Genomic DNA, 18,105 nt, shown 5'->3' with positions numbered 1-18,105 from the left:
TAACCTGTGCTCCTTGATGTCTGAGGGGAAGACTGATAAGGTGAAGGACAAACATACAGAATCTGATTCATCCTAGATATTGCTTCAGTGACTATTTAAATTGTACTTGGGCTTATTAAGGTCCTAATTAGATATCCTAATTTTAAATGAAACAGTCTCCATATTGCAAATCTGACCAGTTTGCTTCCTTCCCTGAAGGGTGAGCTGACTGAATGTGAACTTCTGAAACTGATAAAGTTGTATTATTGAATACAGCTGGCATTTAATGATCACACAGTTTTCTCGTACTGATGATGAAAAACACGCTGATTAAATCAAAGGCACAAGAAAAAGTCTTATTTCTGAATATACTCAGAATATAAGGCTCTTGATTAATATAATGCAATATGCAGGAGCTTCATTCTTTTTTAAAGAGACTAAGAAGACCGTAGTTTCTTAGTCTATTGAAATAACGTAGCTAATAGAGTAGGAAGCAGAAATTCTTGCAGCTCCAGTTTGAAGTTTCTTGTCACTTTTCTTTTTTGTTATAGCACATCCTTAGCCAAAGCTGCCACTTCTCTCATGCTGCCCCTTTTCAAGGATAACCTTGAAAAATTGAAGTAGCTCTTAAATTTTTTCTAAATGCTCAGAGAAAAATCAGCACAATTTTGAGAAATTCTTGCAGAAACTCATACACAAAGCTTTTTCATTCTGAGTTGAAAGAAGGTATGCCAATTCATCTGAGGTTCTAGCCCAATGTCTTCAGAATTTAATATAGCATGTGAGAGGTGTTAGTGTCAGAGATTTTCAAGATGTTTTCATTTATGCTTTTGGCATATAAAGAGGATGTAAATTACTTTGAGCTTGGAAACAGATATACTGTGAAATTTAAAAAAAAAAAAAAAAAATCTGTGTGATTCCTTCTGTTCCTTTGGAGAGGATCTCAATCTGCATGGTCTTGTAGTTTTCAAATGGTGTTTTTGCTTTGAGTACCTCTGTAGTCCATTAATGAAATAATTAATTGAGATGTAAATTACATGTATAAATAATGAATAAAAGCAAGTATTTTATTTTCTTCTGGAAAAAAAACAGGCAATGAATTTGTTCTGTTTATGTAGTGTAATTTATCTAAAAAAAAAAAAAAGTTGTCTGTGTTCAAGGGCTTCCAAAGGCTGCTGTTTCTTTTGTTTGAAACATGACAAAGCTGTGGCTGCATTTTTCAACTTCCATTAGAACAAAGAAAAAAAAAAGGAGCGGTGTTTTTGAAATCTTGCACAGGGACTGCTGAGTACTGCTAGCTTCTTTTCTTCTCCTCAAACTAATCCTCTGTAAATGCTGGAAATGAAATAGATTCACCATAATGCATTAATTAATGCAACTAGTTAAAATTATGTAAAATCGTTGCATTTCTGATTGAAATAATTGGACAGAAGGTGATGAACACTTTGGATACAGAGCTTAACGGATGGTAGTCCTTGGAAGAGAGTTCCTCCCCACGAAAACATGCAGAGGAGCCTGTTGGAATGCAGTCTAAAGTAATTCCATGCAGCCCTTAGTTGGTAACAGGTCATTCCCTCTCTTTCACAGTGTTTTCCAGATTGCTAGATAGGTTTTTAGGAACTGTTGATTATGCGGAGGGTGTGTCTTGAAGGTCTCTCTTGAAATTCACAAGTGTGTTTCCCCTTCTGTTTCCAGAGTTACAGAGAGAAAAGAAAATACCACGAGTATAAGCCATATGCTTGATGAATCGCTTGAAGTTATTCCTGGTTTCTCTCTGCTAATTTGCTACTTGTCAGTTTTTGATGGACAATTTCAAATAAGTTTGTTATTGATACCTATATTTTTTGTTTATTATTAGCATTATGCCACTTTTAAAGAAAAAGTCAACCTAAATATTAGTATTTGTTGTGGCAAGTGGGTATTTAGCTGACATCCATTTGAAGAACAGAGCTACATAACAGATTTTTCAAAGCAAGCATTACAACAGAATCATTTCATATTTATATTTTTCTTTTGTTCTAGTCATTGCACCCGGCCAGAATGGTGATTATGAGCTGCAAGGAAGGAAGACTTTCTTGAACTCTACTATTCGTCTCAAAGCAGAAAAGCTGGAGAGGGTAAACACTTCGCATCCTTTAAGTTTTCCTTTCTCCCCCTTTATGATATATGTAAAACATCCAGAGAATATTTCAAGGTTCAAACTTCAAGGTATAAGCTACATATGAAATTACCTGTTTGGGTAGTTGTTTCAGGTTGTAGGCCAATATTTCATTTTATATATTGGGCAAATTACTGTTTTTGTTAATCTAATTACTGATTAAGTCTTCTGGGAATCTGAACATCCCTCCGGATTTTTAAGGAAGTTATTAAGGACAAAGGGTTTCGCTTATTACGCTCACCAGTATTCAAGGTTAAATAATATCTGAAGATCTCTCAATTAGAAAGAAAAGTCACAAAGAGTCTCTGGAATAAAAGTGTTGTCAGTGAGAGTGTACTATGATACAAAAGCTCTTTGAAGTGCAGCTCTTTAATTACTCCCCCATGTCCCTGCAGTCATTATCCATAGCCTTTTTTTTTTTTTTTTCCAAAATAAGTTTTTTTCCTTCCAGGCATTGAATTATCTGGGGATTCAGCCCACAGTTGAACAGCAGCAAACCCTAAGGCAGCAACTTCAGAAAGATTCTAAAGGAACAGTGTCTTTTGGAGGTAATCATTTGTTAATTACCCTGAAAAATAATGAAATGTACAAATATAGAAATGATAGATAATAACTGTTAATACATTTTCTGTCAGTATTGGGTTGCTACTGCAAATAAAACAATACTTTGGGGTAAAAACCTTACTCTAGTTTATAAAAATAAGCTTGGCATTCTGAAACTAAGTAATTGTAAATGTAATTACAGATTTAATTAACAGCAACCTTGAGAAAGTTTTGGGGTTTGTGCTCACAAATTTTTGAATTTTTGCCATGAAAGTAGAGTATTTGAATAGCGTGAGTTTTTTCAACAGACGTGCTTTCTCCTTAAGATTTCATTAAAATATTAAAATGGTTTGCATTTTAAACAACTAAGCTGTTTATTTTTATGTTTTAAGAAGCAGCCAGATGATCCTCTGTTAATAGTGGCTTTCAGTTTAGGTGTAAATAATTGTAGAAGATAACACTCTTGAAGTGTTCTTAAACTATTGTGTCCAAGTCAATATGTATATACAGATAAAGCACACTTTTTTTTTTCTGAATTATCAAATTTTATTGTATTTAAACTTAGTAGAATGTAGCAACAGTTTAGAAAGATAAGTTATGGGATTTTTTTCATGCTCGTCTTCATTTACGTACATAATGTTCATATGATTTTTTTATGACTAAAATCAAGACCCCTTAAAATGTAGAGGCCTCTACTTTTTAGGATGGATACTGTGCTACTTTCTAGGACAGGTACTGTAATTGTTCCAAAAATTCTTTGGGATAGTATTGGTGATTAAAGTGACTTCTTGAAGCAACTAACCTGACTGACCATTTAACTTGTTTGGTTTGTGACAACCAAGAACCTTTCAGCTATTGCATGTGGAGAGACATTTGCATAGAGACCATCACAGTCTTTTTTCTAGCTAAACCTAATTCTGATGGGAATGAGTTTTTTTCTGTTGGTTATGACAATTTTGGTAGGTGACGCTAACAGTTTAAGAATATTTGTGTTAAACTGTGAGACATGGTAATTTCAATTTTCCTGAAGTTTATGAAAAACAGCACCAGGCACTGGTTTAAGAAAAATAATTTCTTGTACTAAACCATCTAAAAAGGCACAGGATTTTCAAGTATCTTATCACTAGAGATGGTAGATCTTCCATCAGGTTTTATGTGGTGTATACTAACTGATCTTTAAATTTCCTGTTTTCTCTCAGATCGTAGCAGTAAGTTTTCTTTTATACATTCAAAATGAATAGCTATATTGATTAAAAATGCTGCAGTGTCTATATATAAAACTTTCTTGCTCAGCATCAATTTTACCAGGTCTCTCTATCAGTGGTTTAAAGGACTTGCTTGCAAATGTAAAGGTGAACTGTGAACTAGCCCAAAATTGCCCCTTTTTCCTACAGAGAGACTGTCTCCTCTGGGAAGATCAATCCACTGAGAAGACAGGTGTAAAACAGATGTGCAGGTCTCTCTTAATTTTTCACACAGGCCTGCCAAATGTACAGCATCTCTGACCAGGTACTTTGAGGTTGAACATCGTACCACCTTTTGTTTTCCTTTCTCCTACACAACTGAAGAAGCATTTCATCCCAAGACCTGTTCTGAATTTTACCAGCTTTACCTAATGTTTCTATTCAGAGAAATGTGTCGGACAAAAATGTAAAAGAATTATGTTTTCCTTTAGGAAGGTGAGGGAGAACAGACACTGCATTTATAAAGAGTAGGCCTTACATGGTGATATTAGCAGTTGTGTTGCATCTAGTGATGCTGCTACTAAACTGAACCTGCAGGCTAAACTGTTTTTTAGATTTCATTGAAGTTTCAAGGAATCTGTTCTCCATGCAACTGAATGCAACAGATGGTGGCCAAAATCCTGTAACATTTGGGATCAATGAAATTGCCGGTTTATTAAATTCACAGGTAAAATATGTGTTTGTACAGTGTTTAGTTGTTTTGAGGAGATTATTGGAGAGCTTAGTATACGTGAGATTATTCCAAAGCTTGGGCAGGTTTTTAGAACAGCTCTGTATCATGCTGTGCTTTAAGATAACCTAGTTTCTGTGAAGCTTTTTAAAGCAACCTACTTTGTAGAAAGCAATTCATGTAATTATGTTGTGAGTCGTAAGTATGGACAGCAGTGATTTACCAAGGTTTCTTAAATGGAATATATATTGCTACTACCTGTGTGACTAATAAACAATTATGGGGCCCATTGATGTGAACTACTGCTAGATGGAATATTGCTTTATTCTGGAGGTAACTTTTAAGAATGAATGCTGAAGTAGTCTATTTGTAGCATAGGAATACTTGAATAAAATTATGTATTATTTAAAATATTGAAGAAAACAGGGACCATTAATGTGTATTCTTGGCGAGTTTTGTTAATCTTTTTTAACAGGAAAAATAATTAATCCTTTGGAAGATAAGTTGGTCAGAATTCCTTTTAAAATTCTTAGTGTTTTCAGTAATGTTTTCCAGAGCTTTGAATTATTTTAAAATTAAGATTATCTTCTCATTTTATTAGCAAGACCTTTTAAGATTGGATGTAAAAGATATAGAAGATGTGGTTAGCACTAGATTCTAACCTGGCCTATTTAATTATGCACAGTTTGTAACCTGTGGTTCTTTGGAGGATGACATGGAAAAGCTTAAAAAAGAAAAGGATGAAGCTTTAAAAGAAATGAGCAAGTTAAAGGTAATGCTTAATTTCAACTTGTTTTAATTTATTTTAGAGACTAATTTTTTGAGTGTACATATTGTGCGCTTTACTGTTTTTCTTTTGAATTTTATGTGCAATATTTGATGAATAAATAAAAAGGCAGAGCAAACAGCCTAATGATGTTTGAAGTTCATATGCTCACAATGTATTTCTGGAAAACATGAATTATATTTGTTATACTGAATACTAACACACTTTTTAATCTGATTCGCAGGGAGATGAGATTAAACAGACATTTCACCAAAGTGAATTTGGAGAAGTGACTGATTTGCATAGCAATTTTATTTAGAAATGTGTGATCCTAGTAACCAGAGTGTCTGAGCATATGCTAATGTTTTTGAAAGAAATTAACTGCAGGGTGAATTAATCTGTTTGCAAAATTAATATAGATTTTCACATACACTACAAAATACGTAAAACAAAAGCAATTAGTATGTTTAGTTTTACTTAAAACTTGGGTTACAACCATTTTCAAACCGATGGTTACAACCATTGTACAACCACTTTAAAAAAAAATAGAGAAATTTTTTAGAACTTTTAACCTTCTGAAAGTGGTGCAGCCTGCAGCAGTGTAGCCTTACTACAGGCTTCTGGTGGAAGTTGGCAAGTGAAAATGTGGTCAAACGTACAAACAGTATTGAACACTGTTGAACATTCCTGATGTGAATGTTAGGTTGCACAACAATCTATTAAAGTCACAAAAAAGTCTTTATTCTGCACATTTACCAGGTGGCTAGGTAACAAGAGACTTAGAGTGTGTGTTTAATTTGTATTGCAGAAGTGTTCATTGTATAATCCTAGAATGCTAAAGAAACCTAAACAGCATATTATCAATGAACTCTCTGAAAAAATAGCTTTTAGAGATTAAAAATTGATTTTGTCCCAGGTATAGTAAAAGCATTTTGATTATTTATTATTTCCACCAGAACTTTTCAAATAAGTGTGTTTGCGTTTTTTCAACATTATTAGTGGAGTGTGGCATGACCTAGAAACACAGCAGTTGTAAGCAAGTTGGTAATACAACCTCTCTCTTGCATAACTAGTTATTTCTTCCTTTTTTTTTTTTTACAGGAAGAATTGTCTGAATCTATGAATTTACAGAAACAGTTAACAGAGGAGCTACAAATAGTCAAGCAAGTATGTTGAGTTTCTTTAAAATAAAATCTCTTTGTCTTGAAAAGGAGGGAGGACTTCTTGCGCTCTTGATGTTTGTATAGACTGTACCTTCACACTGATTTCAACTCAAAGTGTTTCTTTTGCTACTACAAAGCTTTTGATTAGAATTGGAGACTGTATATCCAATTCTGTAATTATATCCAAATTAAGTTTTTGAACCAATGATACTTTTTTATTGAACTGAGTTAGGAACCATAGGAATCATAAGACAAACTGGATCAGGTTAGTTGGATATCAATGTAGTACCTTTCTCATGTTAAGTGTAAATGTTCTTTAAGTGACTTTGCTGTTCTTAGGTGACAGTATGCATAATCTACAATCTCAAGTTTTGCTATTTTATATGTCAACCAGAAAGCCAGGTATGAAATAATAGATATGTCTGACAATGCTACCTGGTGTTTACCAGGAAAAAAAAATGGTAATAAGCGTTTTGCGAGAAATGTCTTCTTTCTGTCTCCATATCCGTCTATAATTGTGAGAGAAGAAATCCAAATTTCTTATGAAATTTAACCTTCTTTTGTGTCTCTTAAAGTAAGTTTCCAATTATATTTAAGTCTTACTTTGTTTATAGCCCAGATTCAAAACCAAGTAAATTTCCTGTTTCCTTCTTCTACGAACATCCTCCTGTCAGCTCTTCTTCTGAGCTGGTCAGAGAGAAGAAATCTCTCTCATACTGCTGCACACATTCCTTGCAGGTTCCTCAAGGCTATCTGTTGCATCAGATGTTCTTGTAAAAATGCAAAATGTAGTTTAAAAATCTTAATGTTTACTGTTACGTTAAAATTACTTTTACATTATGGCTCATATATGCATTTTTTTGTTTAGCGCCTTGGTCATCTTTTACTCCACGAATATGAGAGAACTGCTTGAAAGCTTTCTCTGTTAATATTGTGGTGTTGCCCTCTACACTGTGAAACACCAATGAAAAAAGATAGATTATTTTTTGGATAAAATTTAACTGGAAGTATGTTACAGTAGTGGTCCTCATGTTTCCATTCGCTAAATGAGTGTTTAGTCTATCACTCCAGACTAGAGTTGATGTTCAGTCCATCAGCCTAAACTAAAGCTAGTGGAAGGTAAAAACCTGAAAATGCAAACAATATGGACATTGGGTCCTCCACATAAGGTGTTTCAATTCACACACCTGCTCTTACTGGGAAGGTAGACTTACACAGAAACCATTCCAGTTTTAATTGGAAGCAATACCTATTTTCTACCTCACAAGGTCCTCCTACCTTAATTTTTCTGTCAAGTACTGTCATGGGATTGTGAAGGTCAGCTTTGCAGGGAATAATACAGACCTCCAGATTTTCTATTGAGTGTTTTAAGTAAATGCTGTTGAAAACGTTCCAGATAGTGAAATAGAGAAACAATAAGTTATGTGTAGTTTCAGCAGTGCTTTAGCCTGAGACCTATTTTAGGAGGTAAAAGCAGGCTTTTGATCGAAATTGTAGTTCTGTTTATACTTTACATATTTTGTAGTATTTTATATATATGTGTCTGCAGTTCAGAACCAATGCTGACACTGAGATTTATGGTAATACAAAGTTCAAAAAATAATAGGCTACATAGTACTAATTGCCATGTAATTGCCAGCCTTCTTATCTGAACCTCTTTTTGAATCCTCAGACATCTAGATATGGCTACAGCCAATTACTCTGCATTGAAGGTGCTCAGGGTTTCAGAAGAGGTAGTTGTGTTTCCTACAGCAAACACTTGGATGTACCTTGAAAAGTACAATGTACAGTTTAGATTTAAACTTGAGATACTTATCCACCTATAAGCGTAAAGACAGAAAGACTGCACATAACCTTCTGAAATATTATGGGTGTGATGTCTCTAAGGTGGTTTTATTTCAGGAGAAATAACATGAAAATTCGTTTTGTGAAAAATCAAGGTGAAAAAAGCACGAGTGACTTTTTTCTTGATGTACTAGCTAAATCGACCTCTCAGCCTTCTTGCCAGTCTGGAAGAAGCCACAACCCAAATGCTGCCTTTTTCTTGCATATCTATTAAAAATAGATCTTCATTATTGGAGTTAGTAGTACAGTGGAATTTTTCATCACTGTAAGTCAGTTGAGTCAGCATTAAAGTTATGGTTTTTTTTCTAGGCATAGCTGTTTGGGGGCTATTTTATAAAAGATTCTGCAACTTTCTCAGCTGTGTAAGTAGCCATTTCAGGATTTCTTTTCTTCTGTTCTCTAGTATGCTCTTAGTTCAGGAGGCAAAGAGAGCTTAGTGTCAATTCAAAGAAGAAAGCATCTGTAAATTGAAGAGAAAATCTCAAGAATGGATGAAATAGTGTACTTTGAGGATTTCCTGCTTCAGCTCAAGTTAGTGAAATGAATTAACAGGAACATTACTGAGAGCTAATGGCCCATTTCAAAGTAAACAAATACAATTTATGGGCTTAAGGTCTTCTGAAATCAGTACAATTTAAACTTTTAATTCATTGCTTTCCTGAAAAAAAACAAGGCTTTAAATGAGGATGCAGGCTACCAGTCATATACAGGAGTATCTTTTGTGGTATTTCCATTGTCTGCTAATTGTGAATCCCAGAGATTGCAGCTTAATTAGGGCAGGCATACAAATATTCTGTTTAATGGATGTGCTTTGTCAGTACCCATTCATTAAGTGGTGCTTGAATGGGTAGCTAACAGGATAAATAGAAACTCTCAGGATTAGAAATATAGCTAAAATATTTGAGATTGTGATACTGCTCTCCATAGCTTTGGGTCTTCCCTGAAATCTTAAGGAAGCTGAAATTGGCACAAAACATAGAGTGGTGCTTTTGAGTACCTGAAGTCTTGTCAGTGTTACAAATGTGAGATCTGTAATGCTGAGATTTATCTTCCTGGAGGAGTCTGACTGTATTCTATAGTGCCTGGAAGTCCAAGGTCATACCAACCTGAGTGATCTCATCTTCACTACAGCTTTTTTATGCAAACATTATCAGCCAAAGCACCTTAGCTAAACACAGTAAATGTGAAAGATGCTAAAGTTAGGGTAGTGCTTGTGGCATCCCATTCCACTGGACTTTTATTTCATAGGCGTTATATTTGCTATTCTGTGCTTCTGTTTTCTAAGAGGAAAAGTGGTGCTTTGAAGACTCAGACTTGAATGGCTGATATTTTGGAAGCAGTATATAATTTATTTCACCCTGCCTGAAAGAAGCATTTGGTTTATTTCTATTTCATTAACTTTCTAATTCTAATATATAATAAAAATAATAGAAGTTCTTTAAATGATGTTTTCAACATGTTGTTTTTGTAAAATGAATGGATAAGCATAATTGAATCGTTGCTACACTTTTTCATGTAGTTTAAAGAATGCCTTTCTTCCAGTGTTTGTGGTGGCTGCAGTATTACTCAGATGAAACCTACTTTAAACACTTGAATTTATTCAAGGGAAAAAATACCTGGCTTTGTAAGAAACCTGCACACGAATATATTGATTCTGTAAGGATTCAGTTTCTCTTCTCCAGCCTGCACTTTCTTATTTGTTGTGGTGGCTTTATACCAGATTAGGACAAATAGTTCCATCAAGCATTTATATGGAGGACGTATTAGCAGCTGCAGATTCCATTTCTGTTGTGTCTTCCTTGATACCTGCAACTGAAAGGGACTGAAAGAGAAAGTGTTGCTGAAGCATGCTGTAATCCATCTCTTCTTCTCTGGTGGATGCCCCTTACCTGCACGAGTTAGAGAACCCACCAAGTCACTGCAGTGCCAACTTCAGTAACTGTAGAACTGGGAAAACTGATGGTATCATGTGCTTTGTGCCTCCCTGCTCAAGCAAAGAGCTCTGGTTTGTCAGAAAATTCTGCAAATCCAGTGATAATGTGGATAATTGTTTCCTTGTAATATAAGAACCCATTGTTCGTTAATTATTCCTTTAGGTCTTTCACTGTTGAAATCTGGTCATACTTAGTCTGCTATTACAGGGAAATTAATATTCAGCAGTTGGGTTTCTGCAAAAACAATGGATGAGTAAAGGCAATTCTGGGTTATAAGAGATGAAACCCTTAACTCAGGGAGGTCTTATTTCAAAACAAAGACCTTCCTTTTCATTATAGCAATTTTCCCATGACTTATTTGATGTCAGTTTATATAAATAATTCCCATTTGTGCATTTTTATGATACTATCCTTTGTCAAACATCTGTGTTCATTTATATTTGGCAAACTTAATACCGAAGTATTGTTTCACTTTTGTCTCCAAGAGTCTTTTCCCCACCTCTAGCCTATTACTGAACGATACCTTTGCTACTTAAGGCTATGAAAACATCCTTTATATCAGTAGGGCCCACCTTTTCTTGCTGATGATTCACATTGTTTCTTGCAGTCCCTGTACAGAGGCAGTAAGTTTGATTTCTATGCGTATAGATTCATAAGTTCTTAGGAGTCCTTGCTGGATTATTTGGAGGTAAAGGAATTGCTGTGAGCCACTTGTAGGAGGGACGGATTGTACTGGTGGCCTTCATGAGCCACAGCCAGTCTTCTGGTGAGTGCTTCGGTACTGTCCCCTTGCACAGCTCTTAGCGCTCTGCAAACATGAGTGTTAAACAAGCTAGGTGAATAACAGAAAGACGCAGCAGTAAGCTTTCAAATAGTCTGCTTTTCCAGGTATAGATGGCGGTCATGTAGAATAGATGAATCTAATGCTTCTTGTGCTTCTAAAAGAAAAAAAAAAAAGTACTTGCTGTCGAATTAAAGGTTATTTAAATGTATCTTTTATCGCTTATAATGGAAAGCTCTATATTATATAAACCCAGTGTCATCTGTATTCACTAATGATGTTGCTGTTTGCTACATGTATGATTACTTCTTTTAATGCTTTATTTTCTAAGAGACCAGAATGCCCCTGGCAATTATCCAAATTGGTATTATGTTGCTAAACCATTGTAAATGTGAGGTAGGTGATGTCCTATATATGTCATTCAGATTAGTTTACTTATAGCATGAAACAAATATATATTGTTTATAAAGACTAACAATTTATGGGTTAAAAATCATCTGAAACCGAGACTGGTAGAACTGGTGGTCATTTTACAGGAAAAACATTAAGACAAAGCGTAGGAAAATCTGGCTTAAAGAATATTGATTGCAAAGAAGAAATGCTTCTGAGGAAATAATAGAATTAAATCTTCATTTGTAAGTTTAACTGACCTCTCTAGACATTTATATTATAACACCCATTAAATATTATATGACATTTCTTCCACAGAAAATTGAAGTTGTGGTCATTTAGATTTTTCAGGAAAAGTGGTTTCAAGTCCAGGCTACTTACTACTGGTTATGGATTCTCAATGTCTGTTTCTCCTGTTTCCCCTCTAGTCCCATTCCCAACCAGGATATAGCTATAATAATAAGATATAACAGGTAAACTAGAAATAGCCTATATACTTAAGTATCCTTAGCTGAGGAATTTGTACAAAGAATTTCTAGTTCTGTGAATTTTTCTATTTAAAAGTTGTAACTGTAATGCTTCAGGAAATTCATATAAAGTATTTTCTCTAGATTAAAAAAAAGCTAAGGGTTTACTGCTTTTGGTGCCAGTGAGCCTGTAGAGCCTGTGAGCCGTTGAGCAGTTCAGTCTTTTATAGTGTAAGCTAAGCTGTTGTCTAGACCTTTTGTTTAACTTTTTTGAATTTACAAACCAAAGTGAATTTGAATTAATATTCAGTAGTAAAATGAAGTGAGCAATATCCTTCTCTGAATTGGATTTTACAGCATTTATGGTTTACTTCAGGTGAATTAAAAGTTAACAGCTTCTTTTTTCTAGTTTTCCTTACTTTATTTATATATAAATTTTAAATTACACTCTTCTGTGATAACACAGAATAACAATATAAGAGTGGGAACTGGGCAGAAAAATTAAAAACAGCACTAATTTTAAGAACAGTTTAGACTGAATGCTTGCATTAGAAGTCCATCTACATGATGTGGAAACTCTGAACTGAGTGTGAATTCAGGCAATAATAGTTAAATATCAAAAAACATTAATTAAAAGTAGTTTATCTTGTACATAAATGATGGGACAAATTAATAGCATCAGATACATTTCTATAAAACTTTTCATTCAATTAGATTTGCAGTAGTCATAGAATTAATGATGTACTTCTCAGGAATATCATCTCTGTAAAAACCTGTTTTTTCTTTGTGCATCATTCATTGTAAATTCAGGAAATGAATTGGCTAACCACGAATCCTAAAAGGTAGCCCTACTGCCAACTCCAGTACTTTTAAGCTAAATCTGCACTTTTTTTTTAAACCTTTGTTGTTAGCAGGAGTTGTAACTTTTCAATTAAATTTTGTAACCTATAGGAAGCCAAGGCAGCTGTAGAGGAGACGAGAGCCTTGCGAAGTAGGATTCATCTTGCTGAAGCCGCACAAAGACAGGCTCGTGGAATGGAGATGGACTATGAAGAAGTAATTCGCCTGTTAGAAGCTGAAATCGTGGAGCTGAAGGCTCAGCTCACTGATCATTCTGGCCAAAATAAAGTAAGCAAAGCAGCCAGTCTCCTGTCGTAGTTACCATGGTTTCCTTGCTGTTGTCATGTATCTTGTTTTCATTTTCTTTTCATCTGCTTTCCTAAAGTAGGTCACTGTTTGTCTTGTATTATTCAATAACTGGAATGATGCGGAGTGAAGGGGGTAATGTGAAGTGTATGAGTCTTCCTTTATCCAGATATCTTTGGGCTGCAAAAACAGGAGCTGGAAGCATATGTGGGTCATAGGTCAATATGGAACATCTCAAGCATTAAAGCAAGGAGTAGTTTCTGGACTGCAGATATATCATATGTAAAGCCTATACGTGTATTTGTATGCTTTTGTGTATATGTACAAGTGGTCTTAATATTTTTATGTTTCTGTTAGACAAATAATAGTGATAATAAAGTCCAGCACTGTTCTTAAGTAAATTTGGATTTAATCAAGATAATCACCTAAAAGCTACTAACAGTACTCTGCCAGAGAAATTTCTTTTTTAAATTCAGCTTCATATTTTAAAACTACTTCATTTTCAGCAAGTCGTTTCAAAACATGTTAAGGAATAAAATAGTTGAAGCACTTTTTAATTTTTCCCCATGATTGAGGATCCATTTTCTACACACAGTTTGAAAAGCTGCAGACAGGTTGGCATTTGTGTGTTTACCTTTTATCATGAAAAATGGATGTGCATAGGAATTAATGGTGAAGGAAACCTGCTGAAATGGTGCCTTTTTCAGCATGAGAATTAGTTCAACATTAAAAGGTTTTAAAAAGGTTAAACAGACCTCTATGGTGTACAAGCTTACAAAGAAGCAACATAGCCATGATGTGTAATTCCCAGGGAGGAATTCCTTTCACCTAATTGTGAGTGTGCGTGATAAGATGTATCACACCCTAGAAGTTGTTCTTTCTGAACATCTGGGTGAGATGCCCCAGCTTTTATGTTTTTTTTTATGTTTTTGTGTGTTTTTTTTAAGTTTTGTTTGTTTTCTAGGACTTGAATAAATATAAAAATATTAAGAAATTCAGAGCATGTGGGTTGCTGTATTAAAGATTTGTTTCTAAGATGCTAGCTTGAATTCCTGAAATTCTGATTGAGCACTTGAAAATCTGAGGTGAGATTTGGTTCTGTGTGTTTCTTATTCAAAAAAGCACTGTCAGGTAGCTATGACCGTGTAGAGTTGATATAAAGTCTTTACATATTTTTATGTAGCTGATTTTTTTTTTTTTTTTAATATTAAAGAGTATGGTTTCTCTGAGGGCTGACCAGCTCCTTCTCCAGGAGTGGACAATGAGATTACAAAAAAAGATGTTTTAATCGACAGGTTCTCTGGCATCCTGAGTGATGGTGATTCTGCTGCTTTGTACATTATTCACAAACAAACGGGTGCATTCATTTGTTTCAAGTAAAGATAATAAAAAGTGGCTTTTTGGAGTTTTAGTTTTAATAACTTTTATGGTAGGTAGTGGGCTTTCAGAAAAGATTACCTACAGGATGTGAAAATTTGTTTTAATGATAGTGATATTTTCTTAGTTTTGGAGCATATTTTGGTCTAGACCGTCTGTTCAGCAAATACCTTACCTAAACATACATGCCCATGTACATGTGAAGACTTTACTCATGGTCCTCACACTTGAACAGTAGTACCAGGGACTCAGGCCAGAGCCTGGGGCCTCCAGAACTCAAGCTAATGAGTCAGACTCGGTAGCTGAGGCTCACGTTCTCTGTAGCTGAAGTAGAGAAGGGATGCATAACACTGATCAATAGGTTATACAAGTGCATGTAGAGAAATCCTAGGGGGTAATTTTCTCCAAGATATGCCGTAATTACTCTGTTGGCCAAAGGATGTACAGATGCAAACTAGTGGACTGAGCTCGTTCACACGCTGGCTATTTATGCCACCCTGCTGACAGGTACTGCCAGCATCAGTTTGGTATTTTTCATCCATTCATGAATCAGTTCAAACAATCCGAAGTTTCTGCCCTATCCCTGTTGTTAGCTGCCAATTTCAATTTACCTTGATATCATAATCCAGAATGTGTTGTTGTTACTTACTACTAGATCAGGCAAACATGCCTCAGGAGCAGTTACGTTTTTCAGAAAGGTAGAAAAGATGATGTGTTAAACTTTTCAGACATCCATTTTAATTCACACCTTGTTTCTTTGTGAGCCATGGAAGAAAATTATTAAAATAAAAGCCTTAAAATAGCGTGGACCAAATCTCTTTTCCAGGATAACATCCAAGACTTGAGAAAGAGAGTTACAGTGCTTGACTGCCAGCTGCGGAAATCAGAATCGGCTAGGAAGACCTTTGAGGTGGCTACTGAAAAATTACTACAATTTATAGAGGTAACTTTGCCTATCATTTCTAGCAGCATTTTATTTGGAAAGTGTTGTATTGATGTTTCTGAGGAATAAACATAATAAGCTGACTGTAAACTATAGTTTGTAGAAACCATTCCACAGCTTGATGCAACGTGCTAGAAATGGTGTAGAAGTGTACAGGTCTGCGTAGGAATTTACTTAGTCTTTGTATCTTGCTGTACACAGAACAAATGAAACTGGACAGATATTTAAACATAATTTTTCACAAACATCAACTTCTGTGAAATTCCCTGGGGGGGGGGAAGCAGAAAAATAATATTTAATAATATTTTGAAATGCTGTAACACAAACAAGAAACATCATGGTATTTATTTCATGCAAAGGGGTTATCTTTTTTGTTTGTGTGTTTGTTTTACTTCTGCCTTTACTGCAGTAATCCATTGTGTATCATTCTGTAACTTCTGATGATATTTTTTGTAGCCAAGGGTCAAACTGAATAGGAAATAGTTTTAAACATCTGGATGGGAAAGACTGGACTCCCTAGTCTCTTGAGATACAAATCAAATCCCATGTCCCCAAATAGAGCATCTAATTATAAGGTATCAACTTATTGATTGTGTTGATTTATCAAGTGTTAACTTTTTGACTATGGCCAACAGGTTGTACATGAAGTACTTTCAGATAACTCTACTCCCTCAACAGTTCTAAGGTAGGCAGATCTGAGCTCTTTTGTAATGAAATGCAGTTATTCGTATAATATTGAAAACCTCTATGATTGTTTCAAAGTCTCCAAAAATTGTTTTGTAGCTATTTTTTCATATAGTTTTCTGCAGTATGTTACTGAATGCAATTACAATTGTGGGGAAGAATTAAAAACTAAGCTTCATTATGCTGCTTCATTAAAAAACAGAGTATTAAATTAAAAGAGTTAATCGCATAGTTATGGCCTATAACTATGACAAGAATTATATAAGATATATAAGATAATATATATAAGATAAGAATTAGGTACCCTAAAGTAGTGGCCCTTCTTAAATGTTAATATGAAAATTAATTTTAAGGAATTTACTTTTCTGACATCTACTGAGGTTTTGACACTACTTTTTGAGTCATGAACTACATTGTTCTAACTGAACTATCCAACTTTCCTAATACCTTTGTTATACAGACAGAACTACTTCTGAGACAAATTTATATTTGGTGGTATGAATCTTTTAGTTCATAGAATGAAATAACACCTATCTAGAAACACAGCTTTACTTTATTAAAAATAAATCTTTCTATTTCTAGTCTTACAAACAAACACTCTTCTTTTTTTTTTTTTCCTATTAGTGACAGAAGAATAACCTTGTCTTCTAAAGCACTTCTTGCCCGGTTGGGAAGGATTGGACCAACTGTCACCACAGCTCTTGCAGCGGAAGCCAGAGACCTTGCCAAGTCTGTCCGTGCCATTTTGGAAGTAGATTGTGAGTGAGTGCATGTGTCTGTGTTTGTATATACACACATAAATACTTCCTTTCTTTCATCAAATGTTGTAGCTTTAGCATCTTGGCTGCCAGTTGAGACTACTGGTTTTTTTGTTAGTTTTCAGTTTAAAGTTTCATCCATTTATACTAAGCCAAGGAAAGAAGTATTGCTCTTTTTTTTTCCTTTTTTTAATAAGAATACCTGTTTAATAAACCAAGAAATTACTTATTCTGAAGATTAAAACAGGGAGTTGGTAGACATTTCTGAAAATACCTAATAATTCAGAAAGATACAAAATATTTCACTCCATTCTGAAAGGGTTGACTTGGCAAGTGATGAGCGTTATGCCAGCTGAAATTAATGACTTGTAATAGAGTGCAGTAAAGCCAGTGGCTGGTAATAGAGACATCAGTGATTTGCCACCACATGGCAGATCTCTTGGAGATACAGTGATCTCTCAGTGGATCCAGTTTTTCTTTTTACTTTTCTTCGGTTTCCTTTGCCTTTTGCACAGCCTTTTTACTTTTGCATTCATCAACAAGCTCTTATTTAAAAAACAGCTTATGAAAAGAAGAAATGGAAGTGTAATATTAAACAGTTATTTTAATTCTGTTCAATAGCATTCATCGCTCTTCGAAAAACATACACCAAGGACTTTATGTGGTTTAAGATCGTCTTGCTCTAATCATTAGAAGGAAGTAGTCAGAAATAAGCATCACATGGGATTCTAGAGACCCGAGTTTCATTGTCTCAAGAGGCATAATCTGAAATTCATTGGTGGGATATTTCTGTTGATGTTTGTGGGCTTTGAACAAAAAACATGTAGTGAATGCAGTCTGAGCTGACAGGGTTTTGGAATATTAGCTTTAAGATCTCAGTATCTTAAACCACACAAACATAAACCCTCTTCTGAGACGCAAAAGATGCATCAGAATGAGTAGATTTCTCCAAATCTTTAGAAAATCTGAGCATTATTAAGAATTTTTAAATGTGGACTTGTGAAGTTAGGAAATGTCTTTAATTAAACAAATCCTCCAGGGCTTTTAAATCTGGTATCAATTCAGCAGCAGAGTACATAGATGTTTTTGTTTAAAATTGGGTGTGAACTGGTAGAATAAATCATTCATAGCACCAAAGCACAATGCAGATTCAGTGTCAGCTGAGTATGCACCTTTATCAAACTATAATTAGAATATAAATCCCTGGAAAAATTAAAGCAGAAATTTAATGTCAAGATGAGGAATATGAAAATCTCC

At 34.7% G+C, this 18,105-nt stretch overlaps 1 protein-coding gene across 5 annotated transcripts in view; it reads left to right on the top strand.

Annotated features, from left to right (window-relative positions):
• The window catches only part of STXBP4 (syntaxin binding protein 4), a 77,119-nt gene that overhangs the window by 24,708 nt on the left and 34,306 nt on the right, over positions 1-18,105 (top strand). For 3 of the 5 annotated variants that reach the window (XM_080560391.1, XM_080560389.1, XM_080560388.1), the window contains 9 exons: positions 2,002-2,096; positions 2,589-2,685; positions 4,479-4,591; positions 5,280-5,366; positions 6,462-6,527; positions 12,892-13,068; positions 15,290-15,406; positions 16,042-16,091; positions 16,715-16,852. In XM_080560391.1, coding sequence (XP_080416517.1) covers positions 2,002-2,096; positions 2,589-2,685; positions 4,479-4,591; positions 5,280-5,366; positions 6,462-6,527; positions 12,892-13,068; positions 15,290-15,406; positions 16,042-16,091; positions 16,715-16,852 — 940 coding nt within the window. The remainder of the gene's footprint in view (positions 1-2,001; positions 2,097-2,588; positions 2,686-4,478; positions 4,592-5,279; positions 5,367-6,461; positions 6,528-12,891; positions 13,069-15,289; positions 15,407-16,041; positions 16,092-16,714; positions 16,853-18,105) is intronic. The other 2 variants (XM_080560390.1, XM_080560387.1) reach the window with 1 other exon arrangement.

This window comes from Anser brachyrhynchus (assembly GCF_964034855.1).
Source record: "Anser brachyrhynchus genome assembly, chromosome: 18".
Lineage (NCBI taxonomy): Eukaryota > Metazoa > Chordata > Aves > Anseriformes > Anatidae > Anser > Anser brachyrhynchus.
This window is presented reverse-complemented; position numbering and strand designations above follow the sequence as displayed.